At 37.5% G+C, this 16,725-nt stretch overlaps 1 protein-coding gene across 2 annotated transcripts in view; it reads right to left on the bottom strand.

Moving 5' to 3' along the window:
- The window catches only part of ROS1 (ROS proto-oncogene 1, receptor tyrosine kinase), a 68,574-nt gene that overhangs the window by 32,818 nt on the left and 19,031 nt on the right, over positions 1 to 16,725 (bottom strand). For both annotated transcript variants that reach the window (XR_014850942.1, XM_085056106.1), the window contains exons 17-29: positions 15,688 to 15,879; positions 11,574 to 11,674; positions 9,797 to 10,011; positions 9,305 to 9,462; positions 8,572 to 8,734; positions 7,493 to 7,755; positions 6,612 to 6,675; positions 5,757 to 5,959; positions 5,114 to 5,325; positions 4,286 to 4,572; positions 3,120 to 3,296; positions 1,063 to 1,280; positions 296 to 437 (exon numbers count right to left, since the gene is read on the bottom strand). Coding sequence is in view for 1 of the 2 variants with exons in the window: in XM_085056106.1 (XP_084912232.1) it covers positions 296 to 437; positions 1,063 to 1,280; positions 3,120 to 3,296; positions 4,286 to 4,572; positions 5,114 to 5,325; positions 5,757 to 5,959; positions 6,612 to 6,675; positions 7,493 to 7,755; positions 8,572 to 8,734; positions 9,305 to 9,462; positions 9,797 to 10,011; positions 11,574 to 11,674; positions 15,688 to 15,879 (2,395 nt within the window). In the remaining variant the exon portion in view is untranslated. The remainder of the gene's footprint in view (positions 1 to 295; positions 438 to 1,062; positions 1,281 to 3,119; positions 3,297 to 4,285; positions 4,573 to 5,113; positions 5,326 to 5,756; positions 5,960 to 6,611; positions 6,676 to 7,492; positions 7,756 to 8,571; positions 8,735 to 9,304; positions 9,463 to 9,796; positions 10,012 to 11,573; positions 11,675 to 15,687; positions 15,880 to 16,725) is intronic.

The raw sequence follows: 16,725 nt of genomic DNA, 5'->3' as shown, positions 1-16,725 counted from the left end.
ACAATTTATTTAAATATGTGCTCCAAGGCAGAAACTGAAACTTTTTAATCACTTTTAACCATAATTTATCTTTCCTCAGGAAGCCAGTGAGCCAAAGCATTAAAGAATACATAGGAGTCTTATGAGTCTTACAAATTCATCAAGTCTGCTTGCCACAAGCTTGTGAGGACCTACACAGATTACATTTTAAGCAGATTATTTCTCTGCTTTCTGATTTACTACCCAAACTTACATACACCTTTCTCTAACTGAGATGAGAATTCTGTTCAAAATCAGAATAAAATATGAAACAAACCTCCATACAAAGTTGTGCCAACGGTGCCTTTTTGCCCTGGCAGCACTTCCTCATCTGAATAGTAATTTTTCACTGCAACATGTATGACATAACTTGAAAATGGCTGTAGGTTGTTTAAGATAGCAGTAGGACTCTGAAATTCCTGTAATTTGAAATCAGATAATAAACATGCATTCTTAAAAAAGAGAGCCATATGTCAGCTTAATCATCTGTCAATGAAATGTGTGTTAAAAAAGCAATACAGCAGTGTTTTTGCATTGTAATACACTTTAGTCTTTAAAAAAGGAATGTTAAAATCACAGTTTGGGTAATAGGCCCCTACAGAAAAGAAAGCATATACCAAAAAACAAGCCAAAGTGCAATATCCACTGTTCAGGGGCTGGTATGCACACAGGAAATGGCAAAGTCAAAGAAAATGTAAGAAACAAAACATTACAAACACAAATAGCAATACCACAAAGCACATAAAGACAAGCTATATGGCTGATGGACAGTCTCAAGAGTTATTTCACCAGAAACTGAAGACCCATTTCAACAGGATTTTAGCAAAGACATATTGAAAAGTAGAGGGATACTTGCACAAAAGAAAACTAAGGAATCTACCACTAACCAAATACCAGAGAGAAAGAACAATTACTCTTGGGGTGTGGAAATAGAAAAACTCACTGACAAAGAGCTACAGAATGGTTTATAAAATTACTAGAAGTGATATTACATTTCCTGTTTATATATGATATCACATGCATTTCTGTGTGAAATAGCCATACCAATGTTTTTTGCTGTAAAGCAGACAAGCAGTATCTTGAGTTCCTGCAGTTGTTTGTAATTTGTCTGGAAAATACCAGGTAGGTTGGTGTAGGCTGGGATATGCCAGGGCATAGCTGCTGTGGTGTGACAGATGGCAAGCTTAATGTAAAACTGGTGTTAGTAGCAGCAAGGATAGTAGGTTTCTCAGTGTCTAGCAGGACAGCCAGGCATCTTTTATCTAGGAAAGACATCAAAAGATTTTTAAAAAGTTAATCATGGCTGGACCCATTCAAACTTGCATGGGATTCTACCACCATTCTTAAAAGAAAGCATGACTACAAAGTATTCTTTCTGTTTTCACAAACAGAAACAGAGGCAAATCCCACCTGAATGTACTTTATTTGCTTATTTTCAGGGACACAAAAACAGTGGTCATCCAAGAAATGCTCATTTATCTTTGATAAGATACAACTTTAATAAAGAATTTATGTTCTTGTTGAAGTAGAAAATGGAAATGCAAACTGTAGCTGCTGCATTGTCAAGGGCAGCACATTTTGATGAGCCCAAGCTTGCCTGTCACAGGAAAGACAGATATGCAGAATAGACAGTGCCTTTCTCTAGCAATTAAATGCTATCTGTTTTTCTTCCAAACAGCTTTCCGTGTGTAATGTAACAACAGGTAAGGACAGACAAATTTGGGAGGTAGAAAAGGAGTCTATAGGGAGAAAACAATAGAAAACTACACTCTGACAGTTACCAAAAAGTAACAAAAGAAAATTCCTCATCACTTGATGTACTTTCAAAAACAAAATAAAAATATATTAAACAGATTTCCCACTAAGAATAAAGAAATTTAGGCATGTGTGTGCACAGGGAAGAAGGTACAAGGACCAATGCTTGCCCTTAGGGCACAACAAATTGACCTCACAGTCAAGACCTTTTCTCCCAAAATGAGCAGCTCTTCCATTCCTACCAAAGTCAGGTTCATGCATATTCCTCGAACTATATTTGCAGCAGTCAGTGTAAATAAGAAAATCTCTGTGGGAATCTCTGGGTAGAAATAATCCATTTGGACTGAAAATTGGTTCTTCCCTTTCTGCAGCAGAGAAGCCTGGAGCTCTTGCAGGAAACCCTATCCCTGGGGATAGGGATTGGCACATTCTGCACCAGCCAGGTACAGCCAAACCAGGCTCCTGCACCAATGCCAAGCCCACACAGATCTCATGAGAACAAACACGCCCAAAGTGCTGGCAAGAATGGCCTGAGCATTGGTCAGAGCAGCTGCAGGCAGGCATGACTCTACCAGCTACCCAAAAGAATGTGAATGTTTTTTATTCCAAAGAGGTCCATCTTGTTAAAATATTCTCTTGTATATTTACCAGGTTTTTATGCAAAACTGGAGTTCAAGAATTATTTTGAATGTATTTATCCTGCTAGTAGCTGTTCCAAACCTCTGCATTTGCAAAGATAACACCTATAGGTACCATGAATCCTAATTTTCTACTAAAACTAATTTCTATTTCTTTCGTTATCATTTTACAACAGTTTGTTTAAAATATTAGGAGTTCTAAGTGAAGTCTAGGTCTCCCATAATGTAACCTGTAATTGTATCTTGGGTAATTCTTTATAAATCACTTTAATAAGCAGAGTTCTTATGTCTTTGAAAGGACAGACTTTTTTCAGTTTTACATACTTGTGAACAAACTCAGAAATCTGTGTCACAGCATGAATCATTATCAAACTCTTAATACAACACTTTGGTACATATTTGCTTTTTTTCTGTGCTATAATGTGCACTGCCTTTTCTAAATCTCCAGGTCTGACACAACTTTGAAAATAGGCATAGTTATGCATTAGCAAACAGGGGCAATATTCATCATCATGACCTTCCATCGTATTCAACACAAGGCCAGTCTTTATATTCATCCTTTTAAAAATGTGCAAATTGTTTCTCTGTAGAAGGTACCTGAATCCATGAAGCACACGTTACATAAATACACATAGCACAATCTGCAACTGAAATACATGCTCTGAAATAAATTGGTTACATTTACAAAACAACCCACATGCCCTCTACCTGGATATGATTGTACTGCTGAGCTGTAAGCTAAGATTTTCAGCTCACGATTTGCTCTCTTGAGAAGAAAGTGTCTTCTGGTTTCTCTATTTGCCAACCAAATTTCAGTGTATCCCTTTGTTTCGAAGGTCCAGTATATAAATTTCTTATCTGCAGTCAAGCTGCCAATTTTATCACCTGTAGGAAAACATTGCATCATTAAGTTTTACAAGCAACTCTGAGCAGATGGTTTTACAAGAGTAGACAGGTGCTTGTATTCACAGTGACTCAATATGGGTGAGTATCTTGGCCATACCTTATCCTCAAAGATCTCCCCTTGACAAGAGATTTCTGATATTTTCCAGTGGGTCTCATGAGCTGAGACACTGTTATTCCAGTTTAAAAGTGTAGATTTGAAGGTGCTTTATTATCCATAATTATGGGATTCAATTCAAGTAACACACACAAGAAATATTCAATTAAAAAACCATTCAATTAACAAAGCTATTCAATTAACAAACACAAGAAATAGAAGACTTGACTATAGAAACTTTGCTCCTTTTTCCAAGATGAAAACCACCTGGTCTGCCATCTCCCAGAACAATTAAGACAGTTTCTCTGGCAGCAGAGCAGCTTTACCAGCACTCCTCCAGAACTGAGCTGAGAACCAAGCAATCAAGAATAAGTGTTATTATTATAAGAAGTGAAACATGGATAATTTTTCACACAAGACCCTACCTGCCTGAAGTACCTTCCCCACATATTGAAGCCTGCAATGCCATTTTTAGGCATAAATTGTTATTGTATGTTCTCATTGAGATAAACTGCAATAGGTGTAGCACATATGAAGCCTTAGCAAAATAATACTCTATTAACACTCTAATAAATACTCTAAGGGAAATCTATTGACAAATAGCACTTGAGGCTGTAGCATTTTATTTGATTTACATCTTACTAGAATACATACAGCATCAGTAAACATCCTCACACTGCTCTTCTTCCCAGTTTGTATTAACAGAGGACACAACTGGAAACACAGAACACAAATTTTTGTCTATATTTACTATAGATGAATCAGTTTTAAAAACAAAATGCTTCATGAATGCTATTTTTGAAAACAAAAGTTGTTTGAAGTAAGAGACAGCAAGAATCACAAACTACTTAGAAAAATAAAAGAGCTCTCACACCTTGAATATTTGGTACTTTGGTAAATCTCCAGCAGTAGCAACCATCCACATCTGAGGCCCATATTTCATCTCTTCCTCTGATAAAAAGCAGCTGGGGATTTTTGGAGTCAGACAAATCTATAGTCATAGGTCTTCCTAGCTCTGCTTCTGAGACATTACAGGTGCAGGAGCTCCTCATCTGTTTTTCTGCCAATATGTGTCCCAAAATGTAGTGCACAGTGTTATTCAGAATATCATAATAAAACATGCGGCTGCCATTATCAAGCTCTTCCATCCAATACAAGCGGCTATCAAAGAAAATGCATTGCTTTCAGTAGAAAAACTTCAAGCTGAGCAATCTTCCCTAAATGCAATCCTAGTCTAAGTGCTAAGTAGTCACAAATCTCCCAGAACATTTGAAACCACAGGTAACTACAGCAGCGTACTTGCAAAGTGATTCCAAGTGCCAATTTATTATTTTTTGTATGGAAGGCCACAATAAGTGACTCTTCTGGATAAAATGGTTACTGTAAAAAAGTTGTCTGGTGCTGACATTCATTTGTATTACTTAAATCAAAGAACCTGTCAGTATTTTAGCATAATTTGAAATCTTTACTCAAATACTGGTATCTTTTTGAAATTAGATATGTCCAAGCTCAACTAGCAGTACTAAAGTAGTACTACATACAAAAATTTCTGAGATTTATATAATGCCATAACTCATGTATTATGAAAATTTCTTTTTGGTCCTTAACACTTTGAAGTTTTAATGAAAATCAAATTAATCAAATAATCAATTAAACAGTCTAAAATTTGCTTTAAAAAAGTTATTAGCAATATGGGCCTTACCTTAAGAAAGGATAGGAAAACAGAGATGATACAGTTGAATTACTTTTGCCTAGCTGCATGTTCAAGGCTTTTAGAGACTTTTTCTTGAGCTCAAGATCAATAACAAATATTTGAGTTTCATTCTGTGGCGTTTTCATGGCAACAAAGAGATGTCTTGCAATCCAGTCAACTGTGATGGCTGTGACATTGTGAAGATATGCATCTTTGAAAAACTTAAGAAAAAAATAAAAAAGGACAGAATTTTCCAACCTGATATTAGGACATTATGAATTCAATTTGTTTCTGAAAGAAAAATTTCAAAATATAAAAATATGTCCTGGATTGGCAATATTTTTAGACAAATCAAAACCATTGTTTCACAAATATTAATTGTTGCCTCCATATTCTCGAAATTAGAATGAAGTAAACCAAATTAAATGTGATACAAAATATAGATTTCTTGTATTAAATAGTGAGAATCTTAAATTAAATATCTGATAAAATATCAACAAAACAGATGTCAGTAAAGCCATTTATGATTAATAGGATAATTTTGCCAATGGCACACTCTGGTCATCTTTCCTTTTTCAAAAATATAGTTGGCCATAAAATAATGACAAAAATGGCCACAATCTCTCAAGTAAGAGAGTGAACAAAGGAATACCTGAAACATTGAAGCATTCTGTATGTTCAAAATAAAAAGAGAATCTTCAGTGATATGGTATAATTTGTCATCATTAGCAGTATAACAGATGTCCTTTACATCAGTCTTTGCTGAAAGTTCCCATATGGTATGACTACTGTCTATGTCAGTAAGAAACAATTTGTTGGCAGTAATAGTTATTAGAGTTGGGACAGGGAAAATATCTGTAAGGAAAAGAGCACAGCAGAATTTACAAAAAAACCCATCCTAGTTAATGATAATCATTCAAGAAAGTAAGTACAACATACAAATACATGATGGGCTTGAAATTATTATATTTGGTTGTATGCCACAGTAAATAAAAAAAAATAATGAGATGCTCTCTTGTCATCACAATCAAACTACTAAGATATTTTCAGTGGCATTGTGAATACTTACCTAAAAAATTTAAGTATTGTAAAACACATTTGCTCATATAACTACCTTTAACAGCCAAACTAGAAATAGCTATGATCTCTAGTAAATCTCTAAGTCCCCTGGTTAGCTTTGACAGTCTAGTTAGAAATATTTTATGACCTCTAGCAGTATATAGATTACAGGAGAAAACTTACTGTTCCATGCTAGCCTAGAGTTAGTCGCACAAAAAAGCTAATTTAGCATAGTTTTGAGAAAAGGCTTGAAATTCCTGAAATTTAGTCTAATGATAAGGAATGTGTTCATCTTTCATATCAGAGGCTGTAACCTGTTTCCTCTGTCATGTCTGCTGTATGTCACATAAAGAGTTGGAGGCTATTTATCAGATTGCCAAATTCTTGTACTCTCATTTTCACCAGCTACTGCACACAAACCATGAGATAGCAACTAAATCATCCATACCTGATGAATTCTTCTCTGCCATATCAGACAAAGGTCCTGCACCTACAGAGGTGAAGGCTTGCACCTGTGGACAGGAAATTAATACTTATGCTAAGTAACAGCATAAATGACTGCATTTGAGAGGCTGTAGAGTCATAGCTGGTGACAAAATCAGAAGACCTTGTCTGCTCATCTAGGAACAAAAGTGTGTGCTCTGACATAAGGCTGTGCTGGTCAGTTCAAAGGCTACATTCAGGTTGGGATGGTGGCTATGAAGAGAATTTTAAGCAGCAGCCCAGAGAGTGATAATCCATGCTGCATTTAACAATTAGAGCTCAAAGAACTCCAGACAGTCTTGTTTCCTTTCCCAGCTTGGAACAATTCCTACTGTTGGTTGACCTTGCAACCAACATGGTGTTCTCCCCCATCAATACCTGGTCTATTACAAGCTCTCATGCTTTTAACTTGTCTTTGAAGCACACATTCTTTATGTCTCAAAACTTCCATCACAATGAAAATATGACTTCCTGACAAGTTTTGAAATGGAAATTTCTTTCCCTGGAAGCCATGTGAGTTCTTGCATTTCTTAAACTGTGGCTCTGTTCAAACGGCCTGTCACTCTCTGCCAGATCAGTTGAATCTGTGTCCAACTTGCAGTTTTTAGCAGTGGCTTGGGAAGACCTCTAGAAAAGTTTCTTCTGGGCTTCACCATTTAGTGAACAATATGATACATGGAAAGGTTAAGCCGGGTATCCATGAGTGAATCAGCAAATCAGCAGTTCTACAAGCAGAAACCACAAGCTCTTGCTCCAAGCCAAAGAAACATCTCCCAGGCAAACACATCAGACTGCACAGATAACATCTACCATCCAGCACGAGACAAGCTCAGTAATTTTTCATACCTGAAACCTTACTGTGAGGCTGGGAAGCACATCCTTGAGAGAAAACTGCATCTGGCGGGGTTCAACATTGCCTTCAATCCACTCTGTGAAAGTGCCAGCAGTGCCACTCTGATTCAATAACTGATAATAAACCCTGAACTGCGTTAACCTTCCATTGTCTCTTTCAGGTCTGTCCCACCTGAACTCCACACGGACTTTCCCATCACTTTCATGTAAGTTATTTTGTGACACATAGATTCTAGGGTTCATAGGGGCTGAAGGAACTGTATAAAAAAATAAAATCCACAGAACAAAATTCTCCTATTAAAACACAAACTCTACCTCATAATACCTCTTTTAGTTTTGAGCCTGAGCTTGACAACCCCAATGCTGACAGAGACAGATAGCAGTTGATGAGGTGTAAACTACAGAAGATTATCTAAAACTTCATGGTAATTCCTTTTTGGTTTTCATTGGTATGTGGCTATCTGATTTTAACTTGCCTAGCTAAAAGACAGAGCTGTATAAACAAGAAAAAAATGTATTCTTGCACCAAGATTGGGACATATCTATTTAGTTACATATCCTGTAACTGTAGAGCTGTAAACACAGAGTGTATTCTAACCCTTCTCCTATTCACTTCAAAATATATTGCCTCTCATAAGCTTTCTCAGAGCTTCAGTCACTCAACAGTATACTTTAACTAACTTAATTTTGACATGCCTAAGAGCAAAAATAAATACTAAAGCAACAGTAAATGTGCATAAAATTTATTAAAAATATAATAACTTGTTAAGATATGGCATGCAGCCTTCAGTGTTCATTTTAATGAATTCAGTTTCTCTTTCTTGCTCATAGTCATAGGCACATGGTGGATATATTGTCATGCATTTTCTTTTCTGAATTCTATTACTTCAATTGTCTGCATTTATGTTTGCAATAGATAATTGCCAAAGATACTCAGAAACATGTCCTTGCAACTCTGCCTGCAGCTGAGTAGCTCTGAAAGCTGCTCACCCTTCTCCAGGTTTTCACTTGCTGACATTGAGCTGCTCTCAGGACCCTTTAAATGTGAGGAACAGGATTAAAAATTTTAGTACCTCCTTCAGGGGCTCGAAGTGACACAGATGTCATTGGTGCTTTGCCCCAGTATGTGTATGGAGTGACAGTAAAATCAAAGAGTGTGAATGGGTCCAGCCAGTCCACTTGGTAGGATGGCACTGTCAGCTTATGGGGATAGAGGCATCCTTCACTCTCCAGAGACTGCAAATGAAATTAAATAGAACAAAATAAAGCACGACTTTTTTCCTACTCAGAAAGGCCTTCAGTTTTCCAAAATTCCCCCACCAAACTGGTCAACTATATAAAAACAGGGCTTCTCTTCCTGTGAGTTGTTGTTTCACCAGCTCCTGTGGCACTGTAGTGATGTATAGCAATGTGCCAGCAATCTGCCCTTTGAATTTAGAGTAAAGCTTGCCAAATGCACTAAAGTTAAGGGTGGATGAAGGCTAGATTTCACATTCAGGCAAAGGCTGTGCCACTGTCATCTCAGAGGGCACTTCTGTCTCTGAGTTACTGTGAGAGGCTTTCTCATGAATCTTTGAGCACCATGAGCTCCTTGCCTGGCTCTTCACACCCCAGCTGCTAGCCCAGAGCCACTGCTGGCTGCAGTGCTGGAGAAACTGGACAACTTGTTCTCTGTTTGGTTTGGTTCTTGACCAGTTTGCAAATGCTGAAGAAACAAACTCAATTTCTTTTTAAAAATAGATGTATCAGCAAGTAGATACAGTAATACATGTTGATAATATGGAGGGATTGCAGCAATATCCTCACTTGAAGAGTTTTTGATCCCACGCAGTAAAAGACAGTTCCCCATTCCACATTTGTGGAGGGACTCCAAGTGATGTGGAAACTTGAGGAATTTCCTTTAATTCTGAAAGAAGACTCTGGCACTGAATCTGGAATCACTTTTGGTGTAAAAGAAAAATTTCCTGTCCATAAACAGAAGAAAAAAATAATAATCTGAAGAATGTGAGGAATAGGTAGACTATTCAAACCCAACTTAAAACATAAAAGTAATACGGAAAATCCTTTAAACCATCATTAATGGAAAAAATAAGTATCACCACCATGTATTCTTTTTATTCATACCCATTCTATCAGCTTTTATAATTGTACATTATCCAGCTGTATCCTGATATATTTACTAATAAGTTGCTCTTCTCCTTATATTTTGTCAAATGATTAAAGAATTTCAAGAATGAATAACTGCAGGCTGATATTGAATACCTTTATTGAGGAGTTTAGATAAATAAAAAAAGGTACCTGGCAAAGGTTTAAGTGATGTGTGAACAAGGGTAAAAGCTGTAAACTCTGCTGGTTGTGAGAAGGAAACGCTAAGGCTCTGATTGACTTCCTGGGCTGTAATGAACTGAAGCCTATTAATCCAGAACAGACGACCACTGTAGTATTCCAGAGCACCCTGAGATATTTGTGAAGTACTCCATGGTACAAATTCTGTGACAATGGCATTACCACAACTGTGAAAACATATATGAAATTAGCAAACTGATAGCACACATGTAGAGGGAACAGATTTATGTATTGTTTGACATATTGGTAGGTTTCTTATAACTGAAATTCTTAATACTCCTGTAGGAGGCAGGAAAACAAATCAAAAAGTTTTATTTAAGCTCTTTAAAGCAGAACACTTTTCAGAACATAAAACATTGCAGAAAAAACAAAAAGGCCTTCATTCCCTTTATCTCATTGGAAAACAATTATAAAATGGTTTAATATTCTGCTGCATAGATGCAGAAAAATTAGTATTTTGAAAAATCAGCGCACCTTCTCTCAGCAATTCCACTGAAACAGTGACATCTACTTCAGAGCATGAGATTCATTCTAGTTCATTACTTCAGGAACCCAGATTTATTTGACCCTGCTAGTTTCCTTCCATTTTTTATTAATCTCTATTAACATTTTTCTCCACTGGGATCACTGGTGATTTAATCTGCCTAATATATTGTATGTCAAAATTTACAGGCCTTTTTAGGTCCCAATTTATCTTCTGGGCAAGAGATTAACTATGTGGTAAGAGGCATCATTTTGCCATCTCAGAAATGTCTTTGAGCTCAGACACGTGCTATCCAAAACAAATTTGGAAAAGCTTTGACACACCATCAGGTCCATTAGGATGGATTACTTCTAATCTCTGAATTCTGGCATGCCAAGGACAATGATTTATGGCTGCCAATTGGTTCACAATGAGGCTTCATGTTCCAGCTAAAACTAATCAACATATTTTGATTCCTGAAGTGTTTACTATTAATCATAACAAGTCTAAAATAAGTCATAAAATTCAGCTGATTCCACACAAAACCAGCCTGCAACATTATGAGCACATGTAAATACAGATGCTGCTCAATTAAATTTAAGAAGTTTAATCTGATGCTGAAAAAAAAAATAAGTAATGGCATTCTCCACAAGGAAGGGAGCAAAAACATAGTTTCACAAACTACTATGCATTATATATGTGGCTCTTGGAGAACAAACCACCATTTTTCTCAAGGTTTTAATATATAATCGAGCTAACCCATAAACATGGTTTGTTATGGTTTGTCTTTTAAACTTTGCCTTTCAGGAATAATGCAGCCACTCCATGTTCAGGATGATCAAGAGGAAAGCCTGCTGAGTACTGTTTGCTCAGGTGAGAAAGAGGTGTCAGTTCAAGTCCTGAGCTTCATGACAGATGAGCAAGTTACAGAGCTCCAGGCACTTGGAAACTGTCAAGTGTTGTAAACGCCAAGTTAAAATAGACAATAAACAGCAATTATTTCCTAAAGCTAAGTCTAAAAATTGATGAGCATGACCTCAGTTCAGCTGAGGTTCCATACTGTGTTTCTCCCACTGTAAAACTGTGCTACCCACCATCTCAACATGTAGTTTGCCATCAGCTAGCCATGATCATTAGCTATTCTTTTTGTTTATTGCTAAATTAGTAAATAGTGTGCCCAGCCCCGGACAACATTTTTTTTTCTTAAAAGATGTTACAAAAACTGGAAAATACAGACTTTCTTACCTCTTCTATGCATTTACTTACCCTTCTTTGCAGAGAGAAGTTCTGTATAGGTTTAGACATAAACTATCTTGCACAAGCCAGTAAAGAAAACCATAGGTGAGATCCAAAGTTACACCAACCACCTAAGAAAACACAGTCCAAATAGCATTCTGAATACACCCTCACTTCTGAGGTAAGAGCCCTCAAGCATAACAGTTGTATAGACAATATCATGAGTAGCTATTTATTGGCAAGAATAACATTACTACCAGGAATGTTTATTCCAACACAAAAGCAGATAATCAGGTCCTGGGTGGACACCTATTCATAGGAGCTGATGATTTTCTAGATAACATTTTATTAACACTTGTCACAGTGTTCATCCCTGGAGTATCTGAGTACTTCAGATATGATGGCAATAGTGTATCAAGTGATTAGTGAAACTACCTATCAAAATCTCCAGAATACCTCTGGTATTTTAACATTCTTTGTCTGAAACAGATGGGTGATACCCAATCTGAAAGTCAGAATCACCTTTTGAAAGAAGTATTTCAGATCTTTTGTCTTTGTTTTTCAGCTTTGATTTGTATATAAAGCATTTAATGTGTTGCATTACTTATGGAAAAGAGATGCAAAATTTTAATTCATTTATTTGATTAAGCAGGCAATTTGAATATTTAAATTTTTGTAAATAATTTATTATCAAATAAAGGGGGGCAGGAAATCAAACAATCTTCCTGTTCATTACTGCAATATTTCATCTTCCTTTAAGTGAGGAGAAAGATTTGTTGTTTCTTTTTAATAGGATCTAATATTCAAAATAGAGTTTTCTTGCTTCTGCAGTAAACAACAGATTCAATACCATATGCAACAGTAATAAAAATCAGATATTTAATAATCTGTTCTGTGAATAAAGTAGAATTTTCTTCCACAAGTTAGTCTGCTAAATGTTATCAAGTTTAGTCTATTTTATACCATTAGCACAGCTTACAAGTTCTTAGAGGCCTCTCTGAACATGTTTTCCAGCAGCTCTCAAAGTTCTCATGCAAACATTAATCATAACTATTCTTTTATAAGCTTGAATTTCCATTATGTATGCAAGTGGAACAGCCTTTTTTTTTCCTAACTCTTCATTAATAAACTGCAGAAGATGATGACAGGAAAGCAAATGCTATATCACTTAGTTGTCTGTTGCTCCTTATGTAATCACATCTTGACATATTTCTGTTGACATTGTATGTCAGAAAATCAAGGTTTGAATGATTGCTCCTGTAGGTTGCCCTGTTAAAAATATCTCACAGCATGTATGTGCCTGAGTGTATATTTAGTCAACCATGCTATATTTTATCCCATTTACCTATTCTCACTCCCATGCTCAACACCAAAAGACATCTTCCTGAATTTCTGTTGCTTTTTTAAACATTTGGGTCTTTCTTCCTTGCCCCATATATTTTTTCTGCAACTATTACACTTTTCCATAGATGTGTCCCTCTTCTTTCTCCTGATCCCTGTACCACCACTATTGAAACACAAATAAATATTTGTACTATTCATTTCCAGGAGTCAGGCAGTAATTTAACACCTCTCTTCTGTTATGCTTCAGAAGGAGGCAAACATTTCCCAGGTCACGGGAGGTATTAGTCTCTGGGCAATTGTGATGGTGCAATGTCACTGAACAGGGTAAGATACAGGATAAACCTAGCCATTTGAAGTACCTTTTGATGAGAAATATTAAGAGACCACACTTAGAGGGTCCTGGCCCCAATTCCATATAATGCACTTTGCTGCTCCCCTATAAATTACTTTTGTCCCAGCCACATTGTACAGTGTAAACAACTTACAAAGTGCTTTGGGAATTCTGTGCCACATCCTAAGTTGGAACAAACCAGAGTAGCTCTGCTGAAATCAATCAAGCTATGCCAATACACACCAGCTGAACTAAACAACTGATCAGCAAATGAAATAATTGCCATGAAAAGATCTAGTTCCTGCCAAATAAATTAGACTTTCAAAGCTCTGCCTTTGTATTTGTTTAGGAAACCTGCCATTTTCACAGTAGGCTCTTCTATTCCTATTCCTAGCATTCAGATTTCAAGCTAAAAGGAGGTACAGTTCCAAACTGCCAAAGATCCAGCTGAACAGCAATTCTTTATTAGAAAAACAGATGGTAAATACCGGCAATAACCACTTATGTGGAGAACATGCTTTAAATGTTGGATAACAGCAATTAACTATTACATCTGTGTTTTATTACTGAGGTAAGGCGTGTTCTGTTCAGGTAAAGGACTCCATTGTGCAAGGAAGATTCATATTAGTACCTGTGCAAATATATACTTGCCTCTTGATATTGAGACAATAACGGCCAGCTCAACAATTCCACCATTAAAGGATGTTGTGCTGCCTTTTTTTTTCTGATAGTTTTATTCTGGGTTTTGTTTTAATAAAGAAACACCTGTCAGCTATAACTGGTCACTTCTCAATCTAGGCATTTTTACTTGGCTTTTTGCCTGCGTGCATCACAGCAGGAGGCTGAGTTCAGGAAGTCAGTGCATAGATTAGGGCAGCAGAGAAGCAGGAGAGGAGATGGTTTTTTGTAGGAGGTGTGAATAAGTGAATGGTTGAAGGCTGGTATCACTGACATAGAGAAAGGTGCAGAAAAAAATGACAGGACCAGACAAGCAATCTTACTGATGCCAAGGTTCTTAAACGCAAGAACAAGAAATTTGAGGTTAGCACGAGGCAATCCAGAGAAGCAAGTAGTGCATCAAAAGAGAGGGGCAAGGAACTTATTCTAAGTTTGCCACTTAAAATAAACTGGAACTTGTTGGTCCTTTGCAACAGATCATGCAGAAGATTTGTGCTAAGTCCAAGTGTGCCACTGAGCTTGGACAGCATATATCAATCCATGAGACATCTCACACCAGCCAGCTTCCACAGAGAGGCTGGGAGGCTAATACTGGAAGACACATTGATCCTTTGCAGCACAGACATTTCTCTCATGTACAGAAGTTTTACAGCTCTTCTGTATGTGGGCTTACATACAGTAGGTGCCACACCAGAACCAGCTTTTCTTCTCCCCAAACCCTCATGAATGTAACAGACCTGTGAGATTAGCTGGCCTTTCTGAATGTTAATTCCCTTTTGTGGACTAAACTAGGCCTGGCCTATTTTTTACAATCGGAGAAACACCGAATTCTTTTCTTTCAGGAAAGGAAAGTGAAATGTTCTGGGAAACAGAACACAACAAAGCTAATGCAGAGAGATAGATCTCTAAAACTGGAAAAGATTTTTAATAGAAAACATGGCTTCAGGTAAAATGGGACCACAATTTGTATGACAGATGGAATAAAAACAAAGGCTTCTTCAGCCAGAGCTGTGTTTTAAAGTAAGCTGTTGCAGCAAAGAATTTACCTGTGCTGAGCTGTGACAGTCAAACTATGCCTGACTCCAGCACTCGGTACAGAGGGTACATCATCACATGGGCTGTGCTTTGAGCTGTGGAGGGAGGGAAGGCAGGCGGGAAGGGAAGGGAAGGGAAGGGAAGGGAAGGGAAGGGAAGGGAAGGGAAGGGAAGGGAAGGGAAGGGAAGGGAAGGGAAGGGAAGGGAAGGGAAGCCTTGACAATCCTCAAGGTGTGGGACTTCCTGTTCCTGCCAGCACACAAGGGACAGGACCAGGCAAGATGGAGAGTGCCAGTGACAGATCTGGCACCCTAACCAGCACTGTGGCAACAGCAGCAGCAACAACCTGTGCCAGGCTGCAGCAGAGGCAGCTGTCATAGCCCCCCTCTCATCACCACAGGCAAAGCCTGTTTCTGTCGCAGCGCTTTTGCAACCTGAAGTGCAGCTCTGGTGCCCTGGCAAGTGCTAAGCCTCAAAACTGGCCCTGTCAGGCCTGCAAGCTAGGGAACATCACAAAAGAAGCAGGATGCTATAAAGCTCTGGTTCCATATTTTCATGTGAAAGCCAAAAGTGGCCATTAGACTTAGATCATTTGGCAAAATGGAAGTACCTTTCACATATGGGAAGGAGCAGCATTAAAACCACAGTTTTGACAACTATGAGAACTGACTATATTCAAGAGATCTAAATACTAAAACACACACCACTCCTCCACTGCATCCCTCCAAAAAGAAAGAAAAATAAAAAATCAGTCACCTGTTTACCAGAAAACTGTGGCTGTTCTTGAAATATGAGGTACTCCTCTCCATTCAATCTTGTGCTCTCCACTGTATACATTGTGGCCCAGTACAAATAGCCATTTACTGAATCCACTACTAGATCCTTCACTGGGAACACAACATGAGCCACAACATCTATATGGCCTCCCCACAGTGATTTTCTGTAGATCTATGGACAAAAGAATTGACTTTAGCATCACATTGAAATCATCAGCTATGATCAGCTGAGTGTACATTAGTGACTTTTCCACAGCTGTTTATCAAAAGACTCTGCAAGCCTTAGGCTTTCAAAGCCTAAACCTTTTGCATTCAAAGTAAAAGGATGAAGAATAATGCAAAATTATTAGTTCATTTTTGCCAGAAAGTAACAAAAGAAAAAAGCTGAAATAGCTTTTTCCCTTCCCTTTCCCCATTTTGGCAGCCTTCTGTCTGACAGAATTTCTCACCCACTCCATATTCACTATTCACAAGTGTAAATGAGGGTGCAAGGCAGTGTGAAATCTGGCCTCCTAGCTCCAGTTTTTAAAACAGCTTCTGACTTTGCACTTACAAGAAATGAAAGGCATAATTTGACAGCACTGCATAAATTAGCACCACAATTTTGAAGTCAGATACCTTTTAAATAATTCACATGTCAGTGTTCCTGATATGAGAGTGTACAAAGTGCAATGGTAATTATTTTTTAACTGCAGTGATCTGCAAAATATCACAGAACAGAGGTCAAGCTTGAAAATCTCTGTGTAAACAAATAGTGCCGATTTTGATTAAAATTAAGTCCATCTACTTCTTAGCTGAGATCAACAGGGCAGCCTCCATTTTCACTATCTTAGTTTATTTTTACAATGTTGAATCCAACAAAACTGTTGATAACAAGTTTGATTGAGCACCTGGTGAATTCAGTATCCTTCATTAGTGAATGTTAGTGAACATTTTACCCCAAACTTTTGTGCAACTGTGGAAAATCACTTAAGGAACAAAAGGCTCCCTTGTTCTACACAAATGTATCTCAGGTTGC

The sequence above is a fragment of the Lichenostomus cassidix genome, chromosome 3, assembly GCF_008360975.1.
Source record: "Lichenostomus cassidix isolate B80296 chromosome 3, HeHo_3.0, whole genome shotgun sequence".
Lineage (NCBI taxonomy): Eukaryota > Metazoa > Chordata > Aves > Passeriformes > Meliphagidae > Lichenostomus > Lichenostomus cassidix.
The sequence above is the reverse complement of the archived record's forward strand: the minus strand, read 5'-3'. Positions and strand labels throughout refer to the sequence as shown.